The following is a 23,151-nucleotide window of genomic DNA, read 5'->3' as shown; positions in this document are numbered from 1 at the left end:
ACCACCCTCCGGGCTTGTTTGGTGAGCGCCCGCGCTGCTTGCGTACATTTTGCGTGATCAGTTAATGTAAAGCGTAATTAAGCCCGAAGTCAAGTGTACTGGAGTGGCCGAGAACAAGAACCACGAGAGAGAGAGAGAGAGAAAGCGCAAGGCGATGCTGAGAGTCTAAGTGAAGGGGCGTGTGAAGGTACTAAGGTACACTTTAAGAACCAACGCGTTGTACATAACTCGTGCCTATCAAGCAGAACGAAGGGCTTAAACGCGGACTGTAGATTTTATTGTCCGTGAAAAGCTTAGTTGATTAAATTGTGAGAAATATGAACCAGTCTTAGGACTGAATTTATTTTCTTTACGTGTTGCAGAGCTGTCAGTAAGATTCGTATCCTAAAAATGTCTCCAAATGAGAGGTTTTCTTCAGACTCGTCTATGGTTCTTCTTCCACTGGTCCTATTTTTAGTCATATTATTTTTAGTCTGTTTGTGATCCGTCCTTTTCATATCGTCGCGTGCTATAATGGCACGTTAATCAATAATCAAATTTCTTCGCCAATGTGCCGGAAAATCAGTGAACGGCTGAAGGCGCCTCATTTATCCACTCTTACAAACCAACGCTCGCATGCCACGCAAACGATTGATTATGTATGAACACCGCCCCCTTTCCCACCATCCGGCCGTACCGTGCCCTTTGCCACACAAAATATACATAAATAAACATCCGTTTCTTTAATCAACGATTGTGTGACTTCGATTTCGATGCGACACGTCACGACTTCCATTGGGGTTGGTGCCGCGTCAAGAAAATGCTTCGATGACGTCTGTGCCAGATTTCCGTGCACTAATATCCTTGTGCGCCAGCCGGAGTAATTGGAAAAGCACTGATGAATATGTTCTCCATCCCTCCCCCCGGTTGTCCTTGCGTCCCATGTTCGATTTCGATGCCTCATCCTGTTTGCTTCCGGTGCCAGCAAATGGCGCACGGGCAATCACGAAGTATTGCCTCACCAGGAAGCGACGAAGGGTGGAAACCCGGAGGTGGAGAAGAAAAACTAATCTTCTCCGGGTGTAATTTCCTTCTGCCACTTCTGGAACGATGCAACGAGAGGCATCCCATTACGGAAGGTTTTGCAAACGGTTTCAGGTTGCAACGCATCTCTCCGGGGTGGAGGGAGGTTCAACCTATGCTCGTGCCAACATGAACCATGGAGGCGGCTGGTGGGTGTTTGGGTAAATATTAGGACGGGCAGACATTAGGCTGCTTCTCTGGGATGTCAGTAGTGCACCTGCTTCAAAGTTAGCTCATTACATTACTGTGAGTGAGAATCGAATGAGTCTTCTAACAGCTGGTCACTTCATTAATCAACAAATAAGAAAGATTTTTCGAATGTTCTTCTTGCCTAGCGTCAGTTAAATGATCGCAATCAACTATTCCTACACGAGAACCGGATAGCTATGGTTTTGTGTGTAGCTTCATTAGCAATCAATGGAAAGCAAATATTTACTTCCGTTTCGTGGTGTGCATCTTTGGCTATTTTTATAAGAAAGTGCAAATTTTCTGGAAAAATGTTTACATGCATCATCAATCCTTGAATGAAAAGATGCAAGTGCTTCCGATGCCTATCCTAAACCCCGTCCAGGATGCATGTTTAATGTATTCTACACTCAGTTTTTTGTGCTTTCATGCGGACTTTTTCCTCTTGAGTGGTTTTCCCTCTCCCTCATACACACGCTCACATCGTGCATGGAGCGCAAAAAACCGAAACACACAGTAAAATGTCCACAAAACTGCTAACGATCCCGGAAGGCCATCGAGAACCACAACCGGTGTTAGTGAACCGTAACCCGGGCGGACGTTGGTCGTGCTCGAGGTTAGTAGACGTCTTCCGGCCGAGGCTTAGGGTATTGGTGAGTGCCAGCCCGGGACATCTTGATTCTCTCTTCCGGTCCGCCGGGGGAAAATGGCTGCAACGGTAAAGTTTTCTCCATCGTGGTCCAGAAATGCATGCACTCGAGTGGGATGGTGGTTCTCGATGCTTTCGTTTACTTTTTCCTCGCACTACCGCAAAAAGAAGGTATGTTGTGCCGCTTGGACATGAAATTCTTCGCCGCAAAAGCGCATCGACTGCAGCTTGCACTGGATGCTGCTGAGGAGGGGTGGGAGAAAGCGTTCCTGGGTATCATGTGTCGGATTTGGGGTCAATTGAGGCCACTTTGCAATGAATTGAGGCCTTTTAGGGCCTGATTCCACGCGTCGCACACATCGCTTTCGGTACGCCTAAACCGTTTAAGCTTTCGCTCGGTTACGGGTTGTGCCAAGCAGGGCTATTCTTCCCACTGGGAGCCCGATTCCCGTGGCCCAGTTCCATTGGCAGCACATATTGTGTTTGGCGTCGATTTTGTCTGCGAAATTTGCGAGCTTCGAAACAGCCCGCACCAAGCGATGGAACAAACGAAAGCCTTTAAAGCCATAAATCCGATGGAATCTGATTAATTTATTGCTTTATGATACACAACAACACAAATACAAAGACCTACGCACACTCACACACACACACACACGGGTGCAAGTTTACCCAATCGCATCCACCACCTTCCTCGAGTTTTCCCACCATCAGAACAACTCCCGTTTGTGGGCCGTTTTAGTTGTTATTTTTTGCATCCAAAAAACAATAGTGTGGGTGTTCGGCAAACATTTCCAATTCGCTTTGTTGATCACCCCGTGGGGCAGGAGTGTAGGAGGTGGTTGGGTGGGCTTTTCCCGGGCCGTTCTGGTTGAGCGAGTTACATAACCCGTTCGCTTGCGCCACCGTTTGGTGAACCTGGACCACTTTGGGTTTTTAACCCGGGTAATCATGCGGTCACTGTGAGGCTTTTCCGATCCACTTTTCAGCGCAGTGAGTGTTCCACCACCAGGACAGGTGTGTAGAAGCGAACAAGCGAGAATATTGGTTCACTATTTTCGGTTCATTTGATCCCGTTCGGCGCAAATAAATAATCCGCTGCCGGCCATTCGATTTATGTAATGGTGCAGTGTTTAACGCAAGGTGTACGATGAAATAACACCACAAATGAGCGATACGGTAACGAGGCTCACAGCTTCAATAAATTCGTTATCGCATTGTGCGTGCAATTTTAGAACAAATATTTCAAAAATTTTTTTGTGTTCTATAATCGCTTATCAGACGTGAACGCTTTTTTGCTTCTCTTTGTGTTATAATTAATTTAATCTTTTTGTATTACATAATTTACTCATGTTTCATGCTTTGTGATTATTTAACGTGCAAAAAATACAATAAAATGAAATTGAGTTGCGTTAGATCGATCAGACACAGTACCGAGAAAAAGTATATCCACATTATAAATCACGTTTTCTCAATTTATATTGACGAAGCACTTTATTTCTCTTTTTTCGTTAAGGGTTTGCACTGACATCAATTTCATTTTATATGATTTTATTTGAGAAAATGTTTCATCTTTCTCGCAATGTCTCAAGTGTCCATTTTCTTCTTTTTTCAAAATTAATACATTTTATATCTGGAACAATGATTTGCGGTGGAAAGACCTTGAAAGAAGTGCCTTACAAAGTCAAACTGGTTCCACTTTGATTTTGATCGATTCTCAGAAACATTCTAGACATTCATTGAAGCCCGGAAAGAAAAATGTAGCAGGTAAAACAAAAACGGTTGATTTAAACAACTGATTAATTCTTTATACTCCCTTTTTTTTCTTGGATCTTTACGCAATGTTTTCAATGAGTATCCGGTGGAATTCGTTAACCCACTGTAAAACAACTGCCAGGCGGTGCCTCTTTGCCAGAGGAACACATTTTGATTGCCGGCGAAACATAAATTATGCCAAAAACATCGCCCGTATCCGTCGATTACCGTCCTCGTACCCTCCGCGCGGAAGGTCCTTCCGTTTGAATTCGACGAACAGGCCCTTTACCTTCGAACGGGCACCAGATCCGGTGGGCTCGAGGCCTGGAGTACGGTGGCAGTAATGGTGGTCAAGGGGAGGGGACAAACGGGTGCGGAATGCTGAATCCCCCCGAGTAAGTATATTAGAATCCAACAATGATTTATTTACCCACATTTCCCGCAGTGCGATCGAGCGCGCGAGCGAGGTAAGGCCGCAGTCGATCCTGGCCACCTCGACTTTTCACCTCGTCCGTTCCCGGGTGCGTGCGTGTGTGTGTGTTTGCCAATTGCGTAGATTATGCTTCGGTCGACACGCGTCCATGTGCGTTTATTTCGCTGAATACGTGGACGACGTTTGTTACAGGGGGGGAAATCGGTGGTGGTGGTGGCGGTGAAAGTTAACTGGGTTTATTTATGTTTCACACTTTGATGTTTTCCTGCCGCTTGCCGCGAGCCGGGTCCGAGTGTCCTTTCCGTGTTCCCGGTAGGTGTGTTCCGGAACACCTTTCGTAACCGCCTTCTGGCAAAGGGCGAGAAGCGAAAATCTGCCAGGGGTTGACTGAGGAGCAGTTGGGGGGTGATGGAAAATTAATAATATGAGCTTTTCAGCGCGAACCCAGACGCTGGGAACGAGCGATATCGCGATATTTCAAACCCACGGTGCGATACCATTTCAAGCGAACGGACCAAAACGATGCGCCGTAAATCATTAAACCGTGCCACCGTTATGGCCGACTCTGGCGCCTGATTGGAACACACACTCGCTCCAGTCCAATCGAGATGCACCGAGGCTTGACCGCTCAGCAAATCGACCACTTCCGGCCATCCCCCTTATACCTTTCTCCAAGCTTCTCCGATAATCAGTTGTTGATTGTATGGTCCAGGCTCTCTGGTGGTGGCTTTTGGCTGACGCACGTTGCCCGGAAGTCCGGAACCGTAGCCCCGGTATCGGAAATTCCGGGCGGCCAGTGGAGCCACTGTACGGCGTAGGGATTGGAGATAGTGTATCAATTTCTCGTAAGCTTGGCTTAACGTGTCCGCTCCCATCGTTGCCGGCTCAACCTCACTCAGCCCGCCCAACAACGGGGGCTTAGCCACCCGGTCCTGGATCAATCGGATTGGGCTCAGAATGGCAGATTTATGTACGCCCTACGCCCTTCCCCCCGTTTTTGCCACCCCCAGGTTGGTTCGATACTGGCGAATTCGAGATGAACGCACCGTTCTTCAGGAAGCAACGGAAGGAAGCCCATCTTCGATCCGTCTTCGTGCGTACACGATTTTCATTTGCGGAAGCCGAACCGTAATTGAACGGCCGTTTCGCAGCGGCAACTATCTCCGTGCCTATCGGACGAATGCAACCTACCCGAGGGTTCCATGATGGGCTGGAATCTTCCCGTACCCCGTAACCCACACCCTGGGGAATACATTATCGGGGACGCTTCGGCGATACACGGGGGAAGAAGATCGGTAGCTCGGAAGTGTTATTAATTTTGATGAAGTTTTCCACATGTGCGGTGGGAATCGCACGTGAAATTACCTTTCACCAATTCATGACTCCCACATGGCGAAGGATAATTGATTGTGTCAGCTGCATCTGGGTTGTTGTTATTTCTGGACTCTTGCCTACGAACGTACCACGATGCAATGGAAAGATACCGATTCTCTTCAAGTTCGCATTTTGCTGTTCCTTTTTTAGTGTTTTTAAATAAATAAAGCTAAAGCTATTTATAGACGAATGCAATGTTTCATTACAATGAAAGAAAATATGTCACTTCAGCTAAAAGTGACAGTCATTGGAATATTTCTATGCGTATTTCATTAAAATATTGTCCGACATAAACACGTTGACTGCCAAGCGTTTTAGCACACTTTTTTAGTACAAGCTTTTTAAATAAAATTCTGTTATAACATTTATTAACACGTTGACTGCCATGTCACCCAAAAGTGGGTGACAGGAGATTACAGTTCTAAAAAGTTTTTGAGCCACAAATCAATGAAAATGCAACCCGAAAATTAAAGTAATATTTAATATCAATTCTTTGGGGAGCTAAGTCTTTGCTTAGCCCTAAAAACCGTAGGTATAATAAATGTTATAAACTCATTTGATTAAAACAGATTGTACTAAAAAAGTGTGCTAAAAACGCTTGGCAGTCAACGTGTTAAACCAACGATTTTTGAAGACTAAGCAAAAACTTAGCTTCCCAAAAAATTTATATTAACATGTTGCGGCGGTACCAAGCGGTTTTAGCACACTTTTTAGTACAATCTTTTTTAATAAATTTTTATTTGTTACATTTGTGAAACCGATAGTTTTCGAAGGCCAAGCAAAGACTTAGCCTCCCAAATAAATTATTTATAATATTACTATAGTTTTTATGTTGCATTTTCATTTATTTATGGGTCACAAACTTTTTAGAACTAGTTGCTGCTGTCACCCACTTTTGGGTGACGTGGTACTCAACGTGTTAACACGTTGATCTCCAAGCGTTTTTAGTACACTTTTTTAGTACATTCATTTTTAATTTAATTTGTTTATAACATTTACTAAACCAACCATTTTTGAAGGCTAAGCTATGACTTTGCTTTCCAAAGAATTGATATAAAATTTTACTATAATTTTTATGTTGCATTTTCATTTATTTATAGGTCAAAAACTTTTTAGAACTGAGTTTTGTTGTCACCCACTTTTGGGTGACATGTCAGTCAACGTGTTAAATATGACTATAATTTTGATGTTGCATTTTCATTTATTTACGGGGCAAAAACTGTTTAGAACTAGTGACAGCTGGCTATTAAAAATGATAGTCATGGCAATCAACGTGTTGAACAATCCGTCATCTAGCAGCTTAAGAGATGGTTACCTTTAATTTCCATGAACTATCTAATATCAAACCCTTTCATGGGTTTTAATTATTCTATTTCCCATCCGACATTCTTCAAAATCACATCTCCCAACAAATGTCGTTCGAACCATGTTAAAAACCACTGCAAACCAGCAACCTTGAAAGTCTATCTTTATTGCATTCACCTTTTTCGCAATCAACGCTCGATTCGGTACCGGTTTCACCGCTAATGCAGTCGCACAGATTCGAATAAAACAACTGCACAGCCCAGGCCGGCGCGTCTGGCTTTTCTGGTTTGGTGGCCGCCCAACCACCAACCGCTTCGCATACTAATGAATCCCCGAATTATTTACAAACCACTATCGGGTGACGGGCCCCGATCTCGACTGCGCGAATGACGGTGCCGAAATCGTGGTTCGATGCCGACAGGAAAAACCAAAACAAAACGAACCCAGGAAAGGTTTGCTGGAAAGGTAGAAAGAATCCGCACACCGCACACAAGAGAACAGAAGCAGATCCATCAGCATAACACACGTTATATTCTAATCAGATTCGCCCGCCCCTCGCCACCTCTCTGTCCGTCGTTATAATTGTATGCAAATTGGCACTATTCATCCACTGCCGACCGAATGACTGACGACGCCATTCCCGGACGACTCCGGCCGGAGCATTCGGAGCTCCGTGTCGCAAGAACTTATTTGCAATTCATACGGCACAATCCACCGCGTTCGCGCTCGTTATGCCGCCCCGTCCGGCTTCCCGGCTCGTTTGACGTGCGCATCGGCAGTGATCGAACATTGATTGCGGAATCCCGGCCACAAGTGTGGGAGCGAAGTGGGTATGGGCGAAAAAAAAGTGACAGGAAACTCCCTGTCCACCCAAGTGTCACTTACAGATGATGAGTTTATGAAGTTCACCCCGGTTCATTGATCTACATGAGTGGTGAGTTGCCACATGGAAATGGTTCCCTGTGGTGTCTGTTTTATGTGTCGCTTTTTTTTGTTTTTGTGGCAAATTGAAGAGGAATTGAAATGTCCAACTGTTTTTTCATGTGTTAATTGCCAGAGACCTCACACTTGTTCGCCTGATGAACTTATGGTTTTTATGTATGTTTTAATTTACCCTGTTTCTGTTAATGCAGCTGGTTTTCTTGTACCATGAAATGTCTAATAAGTTTGTTAACAACCCAGCCATGTTTTAAACTAACCTATATTTCTCTCCATTTGCTTGGCCAGTTTAAAGAGGAATTCGGTTAAATACGATCGAATTCGCTACCCTTCGCTCGCTTCCATTCCAGCACAACTTCCCTGTTGAAAACATCCGTCCGTGCCATTGCCAAATCGTAGGGTTATTAAATTTCATCCTGACAAGGTCGATGCGCGAACGGATGGATGGTTGAACCGTTCCAATTGATGAACCACGCTTCCGAGCGCCCGCTTATCTAATTGCAATTCAGCTCGAATGGCGCTTTTCGAGCAATACCTTTCCTAACATCTATGGCGATGCATAATTAATTGCATCCTGGCACTCCTGTGCGCCTTCCGTGCAGCCTGGCCGACACGGTGCGTTCCGTTAATCTGCGTTGTTACGCGTGCATAAGTGTTACTAATTGAATTTTAATGCGCAGATGATTTTTAACGACCAATTGAATGGGAAAACAAATAGGACTTAATGTTCTTCTGACGCTGTTACGGCACATGCACAGCGTGTTTTGTTATTTATTGTTGATGCATTCAAATTCAAGCGCTGGTGCGCTTTGTTTGATCGGGGCGCAACGAAATGGTGAACTTAATAAAACTCTCATACATTTCTGCACCGGGTAAACAATAGTTGCCGAACCGAAAAGTGTCCGGAGCGAAACTATCAAACAGTCTAATTGTATTCTTCCGGCGATGGAATTACTTCAACCTTAATCAACATCACAGTTTCCGAGCAAACTAGATTTCTAGTTATTACGCACCTGCCGGTGTCCTGTTGAGTTGTGCTGCAGTTGTGGTTCTTTTTTTTTTTTGTCGCACTTCTCTGCTGTGTCAAATCAGCATGTATTTATTCCAGCCACAGACAGACACACACACCCACCCACCCACGGGTTGGTTGTTGCGGAAAACTCTTGACACATTCGCCAAGGCACGATTGCCGGGCACAGTTTGCCAACCTGTCGTTCCTGGTGGTGAAAGTATCAGAAACTCCTGGGAAGCACACACACACACACACACACACATTCGCAAGGTAGTGCTTTAACGAGTTTTCTAGCGCACCAGTTCCAGAAGTGGAAGTCCATCTACATCGGGCCCGGGATATGGACGACAAAAATGGATGACGAGACATGAGAAGCAGAAAGCGCGCCCGAGAGGTGCTTGAGACGCGGAGCAGCGCCCGAACTCCGCAGCGCCCGACAACTCCGACAAAAGTTGCGGGAAAGCTCTTGTAATCTGATTTGACTCCATACGCCCGGGGGAGAAATATCAGCTTTGACAGCGAAAATGTAGGTTATGCGACAATGGATGACACGGGAGGCCCCGGAAGTGTCGGACGGTGCGACGACAGTCGGCACGGTTCTTCGCCACCCTCCTGGAAAGAAACGAGCCGTAGAAAACCGTGCCTCCGGGCAGCAACTACACCGCACGCCCGTTTTCTTCTTTGAGATATTTAGTCGTGTAATGGTTTTAATGGAAAAGAACCGGATTGTCCTGCGGGCCAGGAATCTTGGGTGGTGGATGCTATGCGCTCGGGTGAAAGTTTTGACCTCCAGCGGAAAAGTGCAGACCCAGGGTGGGTCCTAAGCGCGCGCGCGTGTCAAACCATGGCCGGTGAATGTCTATTTCCATTATTACGCTACGCTCCGTGAACTCCCTTCGCTAAAGCTCGGGACACTTGAACAAGGCACCGCCGTTACCAGAGCGTCGAGGAAATAAATTGAGTTGGAGAAAATTTCATTAAACGCGTACCATCCCGGTACTGTTTGAGGTGGAAAACACGAGCTGCCACGAGTGCCACGAGCGCTCTGGCCTCGAATGAACGGACTGTCGCGTAGGACGACTACAAACTTTGGCGGCTAAGCCAATAACGAACGACCAATTAGCCACAACAAGCGCTGTGTGCATCGATCGGCTGCTGATTGATTTTATGCGAAAATGAAACGCTTCACCGGGAACCGGGAACGCAGGGACCTTTTGTGTTCAAACCGGTTAACTCGGAGAACTTCAGCTTCCTGGACGCTGTTCTCAGGGATGAATCCATGTCGGATTTTAGGATACAACTTTTAAATTGCTTCACCACTCCTCCTCCGCTTGTTTTGCCTAAACCGAATGGGTTCTCCTGATGTTCGCCATCTAAAATGTTTACCCGAATACTGATCAGGGGCAAGTAAAATGAACAAACATGAATCATCCCTCCTATTCCACCCCCGCCTTTGCCAGTTACTGCTTAAGGTTACGCTTTTTTAAAATAAACATTCCCGAACCCATTCGCCAACTTCTGAAGTATGTCACCGTCCAATGCATCGTGTCTCGAGGAAGGATAAAACCCGCTTCGCCTATGGACAACCAGCACATGTTTACTTTATTGTCTGGCTTGCGGTGATTATCCACCAGATATGCAAATATTGACACCCTATTGAAACCTTAAACCATCAGAGGAACGGTGTACGGTGTAAAGCGGTCCATTTTCCGGTCGCTTCACCCTTTGGTCGAACCATGTCGTCACAGGATGGACACGATGCTGATGGTTCCAGGATGAGTTTGTTCAAAGAAAACAGCATAGAACGGAGAGGGAGAAAAAAAAAAGAAATACCGACGAACAAAATAGAAAATGCGTTCAATATGCCGGGTTCCTCTGTGGGCATAAGCCATGCACATTGCTCGCTGCTGCTCCGGCGAATGTCCATTTGTTTTAATAAATATGTTTCAACGTCACCGATTCACACATTCGGGCCAGACGGGCACGAGTCGTTAGAGGGAAGTTATGGTTGGTGTGAAACGACATCGTTAGGATCGTTGGTAGATGCTGCAGATAGGCGACCGTTTTGCGGGGGTAACAGATCAAAAGGATTACCGGAGGCAGACATGCAGATCGCCTCAGAAGTAATGGAGCAGAAGATAGATGTATATCTCCTTTCGTTTGTGAAGCTTTGAGGCAGTGAAATGCTCAACATACTTTAACGTAAACGAATAGTTTTATAGTAATAACTTAAGAATGGTGAAATGGTACGTCTTCTAAGAGTCGTTTAAATTGAAATGTACCTACTTTCATACAACCGCGTGAAAGTAATTGATCGCACAATATTGCTTAATGGGTCTGAAAAAAAAAATCGAAATAATAAACTGCCTTTGGGAAAAAATCACAATCGGAAATGAATGCAGTCAGCCGTGCACACGAACAAAATGGCATTGCGCCGCCTGCCCGGCGCACCGTAAAAAGGGCAATTGCGCGCTAGAAGTGAAACAGTTTTCCAATTTCCTGACAGTCATTCCCGTGTATTACCATTATCGTGTTCGCAAGCCCGTAACGTGCCCCGGCGCAGGGATGGCACTGTACGGGGCCCGGGCACAATTTCATTTCACGCTGCGTCAATCAGCTGCCAGTGTGAAAAGTGAGGAAATTGGCGCGCTACAAGAAGTTAGAGTGAAGTTGGAGGGAACGCAAAAAAAAAACAAGGACACCTAAAACTGTAAAACCATGATCCGTGGACGAAATGGGTTTTGGCGCCCAGTTCTCCGGCCGGAGCACCAGCAAGCCAACCAACAAAATAAAAAAAACGACAACCAGCTGGTAGGATCAGTTTCTGACAGAGTCGCGTTCCAAACGTCACCCCTCAGCCCGATGGAGGACATCGGCTGGTGGAGGGTTGGCAATACTTTTGCACATGATCCGCCCCGGGTGTGTTCTGTAACTGTCGAGATAGCAATGTTCTTTTCCCTTCACCACCACACCACTACCAAGGGCTAAGGTGGGGACTTTTCATTTCGTCCAGCATGACACCGAATTCAGCCTCCGAGCACGTTACACCTTCTTTTACTGCTACCAGAACATAGCTCTCACACACATACCCTGTTGAATATGGGCCATCTCCTTTCCCTGGCACGATGGGGGGTGAGCTAACTGTTGCCAGAGACACAATTCCGTCCAACCTTGTAAGCAAACATTCATTTGAAATGCAAAATTCGACCGTATGATGTGTTAATTTACTTCACTTCCTCAATCACCAGCACCAACGCCGAGAAGCTGAATTCTGGGATCCCCGACCAGCCCGGCCAAAGTTCGGTCGTAGTGCTACGATCCTTTTTTAGGCAAACAGCACTCCCCCGCCCTCCAGGGCGGCTCCATCTGTGATGGAATTTGGTTGTGCCTTCACAGGATGATTCAAAGACGGGAAACTACAACACGATGTGCCATCCAACCAGGTTCCACCGTTTGGACACGTGAAGGGAGACGGACTCGGCTTTGAAATGGCAGGGTTAGAGAGGTGAGGCTCGCAATTAAAATCTCGTTACGAAGCGGATGTTGATTTGTTTTGCCCAGGGTTCGCTTTCCGGAATGGGTAACTGTTTCAGTTACTTAGCCCTCGAAAAGGGTATATCGATGGCTACGGCTTTCAAAAGTTTACATCAATATTTGCTATAGTATAGGGGTGGTGTTTTGGCTTCAATTTTAATGAACATAAAGAAAACCAAGGAAAAGGATCCTCTTTGCTGCTATTTGGCAAACTCAGCTCGAGCGATTTACGTTCGATCGTTTTCCATCAGCTAAAATTGCTATTTATATTCTATGGAAGTTGTGGAACTACTTTTTGTTTTTACAAACAGTTTTTATTTTGTTTTATTTTTAACTACGCCACGAGGAGTTCCGTATGTTTTCAGTTTGAATATTTTTCTGCATTCAATCTTGCACATCCTTCGTTGATTTTCTTGTTCCCTACTATTTAGCTCCACGTGAAAAATCTTGACACGTAATTTATACGATTTATCATAAATGGTTGAGCATTAAATTCTTTTTTTATGCCCAGTTTTATTCTTTCCTTAGCTTTGATCTTTTACCAAAAATGTTTTGAGTGTTGATTAGTTTATCATACGTTTATCTGACTTCCATAATCACACAAATGTTGTTTTTAGAGCAACGCTCACCTACCCTTAATATGGACTTTTCTCAAAATAAAATAATGACATAATAAATACTCAATTAGAACAAATCCTAATTTAAAAGTGCCTCAATGCTACAGCGTGCCAATTGAAATATAACAAGCGTGAAACATGTTTTTTCATGTCTGACCAAAATGTGGTAAAATGGTAAAACCCTTTTTTGAAGCGTAAGGAAAAAAAAGGGATGTATTTTTGAACGATAACAAACACTTTTCCCAGCGCTAGGAACAAACCGTTTCCTTGTTCATCGGAAGCTCTTCTAATGAGGGCCACACCGCAGGAAGGAAAACAAGGCAACACCACAGCTAAACCGGAGCGTTAGCGAACTAGAACCTGCTAGAAAGTTAATTAATGCAGCAAAGCCCGTTTCCGATCGAGAGCCTATCCAAAGGAAATTTACAGCGGAACAGGGGCTAAGGACAAAGCCTCTCAATCCCTCGCCGCTTCCGTGGCCGTAATACGTTTGGACGTGCGTTTTCCTTCCCGAAAAGCGAGCTCCCAAGCTTAAATCTCCTCCTCACCAGGAGATGACTTCAAAGCGGGATGGCCCCGGTTGAAAGATTGGCTGATGGCCATCGAAACGTTCCCCGGGGAGGAGGCCCGAGCGCCATCACGATGCCATCATAAAATCGGTTAACGATACAAGGATCCACAAATCTTCGCCCGGGCCCTTCTCGCAATCCCGAGCGCCGGATGGATATAAAGCACCTTCATTATTAATACACTAAATCATGGGACCGCCATAGACGCGGGAGGGAAAGAGAGAACGAAGAACCGACTGCGAGAGGAACCCGACACCGGATGGAAGGTGCCGGAAGCAGCACAACTCGCGTGGAAGCGCGATAAGCGTTTTATAACGAGGGTAAGCATCCCCGCCAACAGTCCCTATCTCGTCTGCTTAACCAACCGCCGGACGCCGGCATCGGGTTGTTTTATTGTCCGACGGGACTCCGGCCGTCCACCGCAGTTCGGTTTCACGCTGTACACGGGAGCATTAAAAGGTCCCTGAATGAAGGAACAACCACCGCCTAGAACACTGCCGGACTAGAGGAGTACTGCTATCTCCGGCGAGGGGCAATATTTTGCCACTCGATTGTCAACCAAAACTCGAGGAGGCCCGGAAATTATTCATCCCGTAACCGAACCGGGCCTCGGGTTAGCTCCGGTTTCTGCCTTCACAGTCACCGCAAACCTCGTGTTGAGAACCCTCAATCGAAGCTGCGTTGTTACTGCAGCAGTCCTCCTCTAGGGTTGACAAAAGCGCGAACGGTATTAAAATCGCTCACGGAACGACTCCAAAAGCTGCATCCAACCTCTTGGCCAAGTGTATCGCGCTCCATCCAACACAAGCACCACTCGGGCCAAGGAGCAATGGCTTCGGGCGCACCATTATTGCATCCATAAAAGATTCCACCCAGCAAGCGGGAGGAAATGGGCATCGTTATCACTTACTTTCTTTCCCTGGCTCGGTTTTCCCTGCTCTGCAACCAAGACAGTGTACACACGCTGTGGCAGAGGAACCGTCCGAATGATCTCGACTGTTGGCAAAGACATATAATTCACCACGAATAAAGCGTAATCTATTAAATATTTCCTTTTTGCATTCGGTATCGGTACCGGTCGCGGCATTCCCGAATCGAGTTGGCAGTTGTTGCTGGCCGAGACCGTTATCCTTTCGCCGATCTGTTCCGTTACGCCGGGTTCGAGACCGGATCAAGCATTTGCTTTGCATCCAATCGAGTCGATCGTTACGTCGCGAAAGTGAACTCCAAACTTGGGTAACATCCTTTCCCTGCCACGAAAGCTCGGGAACGATTTTGTTTCGATCGCTCGTTCCCTTCCCGCCTCTACACGAGATGGCGCTGGTAACAACAAACTTGGCGCACTCTTAGGGTCGGCTGAGCTATTATTATGCATGCCAACAGCGGCGACGATACCGGGACGTCCGTCGTCCTTGCCCCCCTCCCGTGCATCACATCCCGGGGATGAAATATAATGGCATTTTGTCGCATGATTCCAACGACCACGGAGGAGCGAGGAGGGGAGCAATCGTCGGCTGCGTAATGAAAATTCAATGCACGAGAAAGGAGCGGGCGGGCGGGACGACCACGGGGTGGACGTTCGGCGGGGGGGTAATGGACAAATTTATCCGCAGTTTATTTTCGTTCCGACCTCTAGGGACCGGGGCCAGGCACTCTGGCAGGCTGTTCTTCTGCCGAGCGTTTAGGATCCGTCCCGTGGAAAGTGGATCCAAACCGAGGCCCGAAGTTCGTTCGACCGGACGGATAACCTCAGGCTCAGCGGCGGTGGTGGTGGTGGCGGGTGGCGCGAGCGGCCGTTCCGGTGCTTTATGGTGCTTCATAATTTAGTCCTTCGCTCAAAGGAAGGAAGGCAGGCTGCAAAGCCTCACCATCTTACGGTGAGGAGAGGGCACACTCTCGGTACGATTTCGATTCTTTATTCTGGTGCTTTTATTGTTTCAGCTTTGCGGACGCTTTCGGACGAAACAATCGGCAAAACACTCGGCGCTTATGCGACAACAAACTCTCCCAGACCGGAGGTTTCGGAGTTTTCGGCACTCGTTGGATGAGATGCAGACGAGCCTTCGGTTGCGCCGTTACCACCGCTGGGATGTAATTTATTACATTGCGTGCTTTTCATGCTGCGTCGTTGCGTTGCTGAGAAGTTTTCCCCCTCAGCGAAACACACACACACAACTGCAGGAACATTTGTTGCGGTTTCGGCCTTCGAGAGATAGCTACGTTCGGTACCGGTTACAACGGCACGTTAGAAGGAAGACAATTTACAACCGTTTCCATTCCGGGCGGTGGTTGTCATAATGATGCATTTTCATGTTTCTTGTTTCCCTTCGAGCGAACTACCCTTAAGCCCATAAAGCGATGAACGTAAAACAGTTCCTTCACTGTTACGCAACCGGGGTTGGCTTTGGTTCACCTTACTTTCAATCAATAAATCCTTACAACACCCGGAAGAACACAGAAAAAGCCTTCAAAATGGCGGGCCGGCAGCACGTTCCCATCGTTCGTGTAACATTTGCTTTGATTCGTCCTCATAAGGTCCTTTCGTCCTTTCGAATCACTTCACTCGGGCCCCGTCAGCACTTTGGCAAAACATTCTCCAGCCAACAACTTTCGATCGTGGCTGGGAATTAAAGTGAAAAATCGAATTGAAAGGGCGAGAAGGAAAGAAAACCTGGTTTCATTCTTCAACTTTGATCTAGTGGCTTTGCATATGAAAAACCCGCTGATCGAAGCACAATTCATCCCATTCGACAGTTGCGATTCGAATGAAACATTTTCAACTTTCCTCACCCTGTTTTGCTTTTTCTTTTCTTTCCCCTTGCGCCACGATAAGAAACCGAACCGTGAACAATGGGCGAAAAAAAGATGAGAGCTTGTGCGTTGGGCCACTGGCGCAGGAATGGAACGGTGAAGCATCCGAAACACTCCATAACGTCCTTTATCCACACGCTTATCGCTTCATCTGCACCATAAGGAACCACCCTCATCATCCAGGGGGTAGCATTCAGCACTCCTGCGCGCTTTTTCCGTCCGCGCGATAACGGAAATCTACATATTTTTATGCTGATTTCATCATCAAATCAAACGGTCGGTCGAGTTTTTCCGTGGCAACAATGGAGCTGTTGGGGGCTGATCTGTGTGGCATTTTCCCCGTTCTCCCTTTGCGTCCCCCCATTCGGAAAAATGGATGCTGCGGGCTACGACTGAGTTGGAGACTGATTTTTGCCATTTTTAGATAATGGACTTTTCATTTTTTCCTTTCCCAGGGTTTTTCCTGTTTGTGTTTCTTGTCGTATGATGCTTTCCGAATGGAGGCAAATACATGCAAAGCTGGTGCGCCATACGGTGGCGGGAACCCACACGGTGCGATCCGTTACGGACCATACAGACTCACGAACATGCTCTCTAACCTCGCTTGCCATAAGCTGCCAGCCTGGGTGTCTTATCTAGTCGCCAACAAATGGCAACCGAGACACCGTCTGCGTCTACACATCATCGTCCGCACGGGGTTGTTGTAGCACGGAAAACTTTCCCAACGGCCTCACCCACCCCGGCTCATTTCTCACGCCCGCTTTATCTCACCCGCTCCATCTTGAGACGTTTGTTAATTTTTTCCCTACCCATCCCGGCCCACGTTCCCCGTGTGCCGGTGCAAAATTAATCGGCGCTATCGAAAACTTTTGCCGACACTAATCTGTTTCCCGGAGGGGGTGGTGGTGGTGTTGTGCACAAACCATCTCTTGAACCATTTCCAAAAGTTTCACCCATTACTGAGTGGGGGAAACCCGACGTACGACGTACCGGTCGTGCATATGTTGCGTCATTTGTGTCGTGTCCAACTGTTGGTATGGGTTCGCCCCTCTTTTCCTTCGGGTAATATATTTTGTTGTGTTTCTTTCTTAAAATACACTTTGCGATAACCCGCACCATCTGAAGCGTGCGCTGCTCGAGTGGAAACGAAACACGGAGCGCTTATATTTGGTTTGTTCTCAGCGAGCTTCGGGAGCATTTTCTGCAACTGTCCAACCAGGCTGGTGTCCATCCCCATTCTGGCTCTCCACGGTGGTTGTTTGTTTGAAGAAATTTTTGCCCCTCATCTGAGTGTGTGTGTGTATGTGTGTGCATGCTTAAGAACGTACCGGTTTTCCCACCCGAAGAATTGAGGTACGCTCAAACGCCAGGGTGTATGTACATTCAAGATGATGGTGTGAATTTGGATGTGTTTTCCACTCACCTCCGGTACCCTTTTGCGCACAGTTCGAGTGGAAAATGTGTTCACTCCCCTTTCGCTACCCTCCCTCCCTCTCGATCCTTTTTCCCGGTGGACATCAAGCGAGTAGGTATTTCCATTTTCCTTTGACTTCGCACGGGTCACAAGGACAAAGGAGGATCCTGCATGTGGGACGTTACTTGGTGAGACTATCGGGCAAGACATAGGACTCGAGGACCGTCTCACCTTCCACACGCTCCTCACTCGCACGTGCTCGTATCAACAACACCCGTGCCTCCAACAGCGCGTTGTTTATATGTGATCTTTTCGAGAGTGCCTCACCGTCGTATCCATCGGTCGTGGCGTGTTGTTCATTGCTTTTAAAACACCAACCCTGGCCGGGCAGGGCACTTTCTTGAAACAAACTAGATTCCCTTCCAAGGACATGCATGTGTGTATGTGTGTGTCTGGATGAGTTTGTTTGCTAGCAACTTTCGGTAGAGCTACTTTTTGCAGCCGTGCCGGGTTCGTCGACAGAGATCGTGGTTTATGGAGTCTTCGCGCTTACTTTTCCTACCCAAACGGGAGCAAACTACTACGCTCCAGTGGTGCAACCAAGAAAGTGTAAACTATAAGCTTCAGGTAGGAAGACGAGCAATGAGCAATAAAACCGGGCGAGAACGACACGAATTTTCCGAGTGGAAACGCGCACACCGAAAGGCTTCTACCGGAGGCGTAGTAAAAACGGGAACCGAGGACGATGCTTGGATTCTCATCTCCGTGAAAACCCGGTACGTGCCCGACCCCGGAATGTTGGTGTGAAACGACCGTAACGATACTGCTGTGAATGCACACAAACAAAAAAAAAAACACCACGATAGTACTGCACTGTCACCGCCACTGCACCTGCACCACCACCGTCTTGCCTTTGCTGCAGGTGTTTTTTCGAGCGAACGAAAGAAAGTATCAACACGCAAATGCATTGTCCCTCCGAAAAGGAGGACAGGAGGGGTTCTTCTTCAAGTGGGGGTCGGCCATCGGTAGAAAGGACAAACAACCGAACGGGTCGCCCGCCCCCGTCGAAATGTGCCGAATGGAAAAAGGATGTTGTTTGAAGTGAAAAATTGAGACGGATTCTACCCTAGAACGCTCGGAAAAGAAGCGGGTCAGAAGCAAGCCGCGTGTCTTGATATGAAAATACTTTCCCCTTTTGCAAACTTCAGCGCACTGATTACTTCACCAGCAGTGTTCTCTCGCTGTTGAGTTTTCTTCCCCTTTTCCCCACCCAGGAGCAACCCCCCCATTAAATGGGCAACTGCAGCAGCAGAAAAAAAAAGTCTCATTTCCACCAGGTTGTGAATGTGCGGGGTCGCCAGCTGGTTTTGCGATTGGAATCCTAAGAAGTTGCCCTCCTTGCACTTGCAGGAATTGCGAAATCAAGCTGGCCCCGTGCATCGAGGAAAAATGAAGTGCAAACAAAACGGGAGAGCGTCGAGAAAAATTGGAATCATTTTTTTCTCTTTTCCTTCTTATTTTGGTCCACAAAAGAAAAACGCCACCCTGAAAGGGAGGGATACCGAAAAAGCTGCAGCATTATTTCCCCCCCTTCCGTTTGCGCCTCCACGCTGCCCTGCGGCGTACGCCAGCAGTCATTATGCTTATGTGCTGCCACGTCGGAACCGGCGCAGCATTCCGTTGGCCATGGTGTTGCAGTCGCGTACCTTGGCAAGCGTCGGTCGAGCTGCAAGATGTTTGCACGGATGCTCGCAGGCGAAAAATAAAATGTATTGCAAATAGTGTACTCGAATGCAAACGGGGCGGAATGCAAAGAATAACGAGAAAAGATTGGAAATACCTTCGGTTGACGTGCTCCAGCAGTTTTCAGTGGCCGGATTCTTTTTTCCCATTTCTTTTTATTCCAGTCCTTCCATGAGCACCGTCCGACTCGAGAGCGTTTTTTCCTAGTGGTTCCCAGTTATCGCCGAAGACGTTGCCAGAAGTGGTTATTCGGTGGTTTGCGCCTTTAAGCAAACGTGCCGCAACATTACCGAACAATCGGCGATGCCGACGGCCACTTGCTCCCGGGAGGTGTTTCAACTTCTCAGCGTTGTTTAAATTTATTCGAATAAAAGTAAAATAACCACAAGCGAAAGAAGGAAACGGTCCGTTCCGTGAAACCCCGAAAGCAATCAAGAGACACTCCGGGGGGAATGGCTTCGTGGCAAGACAAAAAACGGGACACCGGTAAATGAAAAGCGGTCCTGGCCCTTCAAAGAATTTTCCCTCCCAGCAGGGAGAGGTGTTCTACCGAATGCAATATTATTTATTTGATTGCTCAATTGAGTTTTCCGTAGTGCCCCGTTTTGGGGCGCTTCGAAGCGGTGTGGAAAATATAATTTCATGCTCCAGCAAAAATAGGGAAGATATGATTGATACCTTTTGCAAATAAAGCTTGATATTTGCTTTGTCTCGAATCAATGCGGGATGCCCCTGGTATAAATCAATTTATTTATTGTACTGGCCCTTGACTTTTTTTTATGTGAAACATACATTCCAAATTTATACAGCTTAGTTTAAATTAAATTTACTACCGAATGTGTGCTGTTATGTTGTTTGTTTATTCGTTGCAATATTGTTTTCTTCAAAATTAATATGTATCCAAATTTGCATTCACATTCAAATTGGAACAAAATGGGACTTAAAAATTCGATTCGAGCATTCAACCGAATTTTAAATTGAAAAATATTAGAACACACACACCCAGCAAAAATGTTTGGAACGGTCGAACATTTCATTGCCGTTCCATGAACCATTTTCCCACGTGGGTAGCGCTTCAGCAGAGAAGCGCAAAATTCCAGCTAATTGACATTTATGGCATCTGCATCATGTAATTCATAAAATAAGCGACCCCACACGGTTGCAACCGTTGGCGCATTGGCATCGAACCGTCGAGCTGCATTCGATGAACTCGAATGTTGCTGTTCGATTTCTGATCGGTTTCGAAGTAACACAGCATATATAGCAATTCCCCCGACGGATTGAAACAAACTGGAACGGCTCGGTTGCAGTCGAAGCGAAACGCTTGTCCTATCTCGTGTGGGGTTGTTGATCGATATTAAAATATACACTCGAGTGGGAACGGGAGAATATTGCACCGGAATCCAATGAATCCGGGGTGAAGTTCCGACGGGCTCAATGTGCACCGTGCAGGTCAGCACGTTGTCAGTCAATTCCGTCCGCCTCCAGTGCCACTGGTGTGGGTTTGGGAAGGAGCGACGGCATTCTATTTAACCGTCCTCTAGCGTTCTACTCGGCGTTGTAACCTAATAATCAACCGAGGTGAGCAACCGTTTCAGGTGACCCGTCGCAGTCGACGATGGCAAATTGAAAAATCTAATTACACCACGGTTGTAACGCTACCGATACCGGTCCTCACGGCAGGACACATTTCGAAGGCGTCGGAATGGAATGGAAGGTAACAGAGGCAGGCACCCAAACCATCGCAGAGGTATTTACAGCCCGAAGCGTCCTCTCCATCTTCAAAGCCAGCGAACGAGCAAGCTTTCCCGGCAGCTTTTGCCCGCCCCCCCTTAAACGACCGGCACACTTGAGACTTCAAACGGATTCTCTCTGTAATCCGAAGCGGTAAAGGTATGTCCTATCGCCGTGCAGGGAGTGTGACGATCGAAAGTGGCCCACCCCAACTCCCGTGGGGCATTTGGCAAGCATTTGGCATCGTTGACATTGGTAAACAATCGGCAATCGGCACATTGCTACCACGAGGATTCTCCCCTAACGGCACGTCGCTTTGGAAGGGAGCTTTTGGAAGGTAATGTGTACGCCCGGAACGATCCAGAAAGACACGTTCCCGATACCGGTGTTCCATTACCGTACCATAATCTGGTCAGAGCACGGTTGTGATACGTTCGTTCGTCCTATGTTCCGGGCGGTTGTGTTACTGTGTGGAGCTTTTATAGTTTCAGGGGGGAAATTCCTATGAGAGGAAAGTACGTTGCAAAGGAATTGGCATCCGGCAAACATTTTTGGCAATCCGGATTGTGCCGTTCTGCACATCCGAGAAGGTACATTTTAATTTATTTCTCTCGAATAAACGGACCAATTTCGACGAGACACAAGTTCTCGAACACACTTACCTTCTTGCAGTAGTCCAGCAGGTCCATCTTATCGCGGAGGCACGTCGAGCCGGGCACCTTCACGCTCAGATCCGTTGTCCATCGGCCTTCCTCGGACAGGTACTGCGGATGATATGTTTGGCCCGCCTCGCACAGGACCGAAATCTGTGGTTCCCATCGCGGTGAAGCGGCCTGAGGGAAGAGAAAGAAATGAGCGAAATGGAGATTGAGAATTGGCGAAACGGCGGACGAAACGTCTTCGACTAGCATCCGCAAGTCAGTGAAGCTAACGGCTCATTAGTGACGACCGTTCCGGGTGGGGGAAGATTTTGCAGGTCCAGGTCTAATATGCTAATCTCGATGCGGGATTCATTAGGCATTCAAGAAACATTCAAGGTGGCACCAGTCAACCCGATCAGATCCCTCGCACGTTGCCTCAAACCCCCTCTTCCGGAGCCGAATCGGGGGATTAATTGAAAGCAAATATTTACCGAAATGGATGATCGTCCGTCTGCAACCCGTAATCCTTTCACTAATCGCTTTCAAAGCACCAGTTTCCGAAAACGTCACGCCAAACGCCACCGATCGGGGCCAGGTAATTTCGGTCAGCCGGCTCCGGAAGGAGCGACATTTCTGCGCCAGTGGACTTTGTCAAACCTCATCAGTGACCCTCGGGAGCCATCGAACCGTTATGATTGGTGCAATCTATCTAGCTTTCACTCCGCGTGGGAAAACAATCAACCAATGTCTCGGGGTGCGCGTGACCGCACAGTTAGCCGGCTGGCGACCGATCCGGCCCTCCGGTACGTCGCTATTGTTTTCGCCGTGCTGCCTTATGATTTATGACCACTAATCACTTGTTTGATGGCCCGTTGAATGGATCCTTGACGACAGACGCGCCCCGGAGGACCACTTGCCACTTGGCTTTTGCTTTGCCAAAATGCTCAAGAAAATCCGCTCGAAAGTGGATCGATTTTTCTTTTTCTTTTCCTTTTTTTTTGGTGTTTGGTGCAAATGGCGTCCGAACAGAACCACCAGACGTGTCCAGCGGAGATGAATTACGAAGCAACGCTCAGATAAACAGAAATAGCCGGGTCCAGCATACAGAAAACCAAAAAAAACCCCAACCACCGAAATATAACACGTTTTTTGAAAAGATTGAAAGCCACATTTCCCCAGTTGCAGCGACTAATCTTCTTGAGTGAGCTCGAGTTCCAGCAGCTGGAACGAACCTTTCCAAGGCACGGCTCGGCGTTGTCCGGGGGATTCTGGTTGTGTGCGAGGACATTTAATTCTGTAATGGTAGGTTTGCATGTTTTTGCGTGCCCTGCCAGAATATGTTCTTCTCCAGCAGTTTCTTAAAAGAGATACCT

General features: G+C 47.2%; 1 protein-coding gene across 1 annotated transcript in view; it reads right to left on the bottom strand.

The window, feature by feature from the left end:
* Nucleotides 1-23,151, bottom strand: part of LOC131258901 (amyloid-beta-like protein) — a 69,049-nt gene that overhangs the window by 35,011 nt on the left and 10,887 nt on the right. The window contains exon 2 of the mRNA XM_058260298.1: nucleotides 21,800-21,970. Coding sequence (XP_058116281.1) covers nucleotides 21,800-21,970 — 171 coding nt within the window. The remainder of the gene's footprint in view (nucleotides 1-21,799; nucleotides 21,971-23,151) is intronic.

Source organism: Anopheles coustani, chromosome 3, assembly GCF_943734705.1.
Source record: "Anopheles coustani chromosome 3, idAnoCousDA_361_x.2, whole genome shotgun sequence".
NCBI classification, from domain to species: domain Eukaryota; kingdom Metazoa; phylum Arthropoda; class Insecta; order Diptera; family Culicidae; genus Anopheles; species Anopheles coustani.
This window is presented reverse-complemented; position numbering and strand designations above follow the sequence as displayed.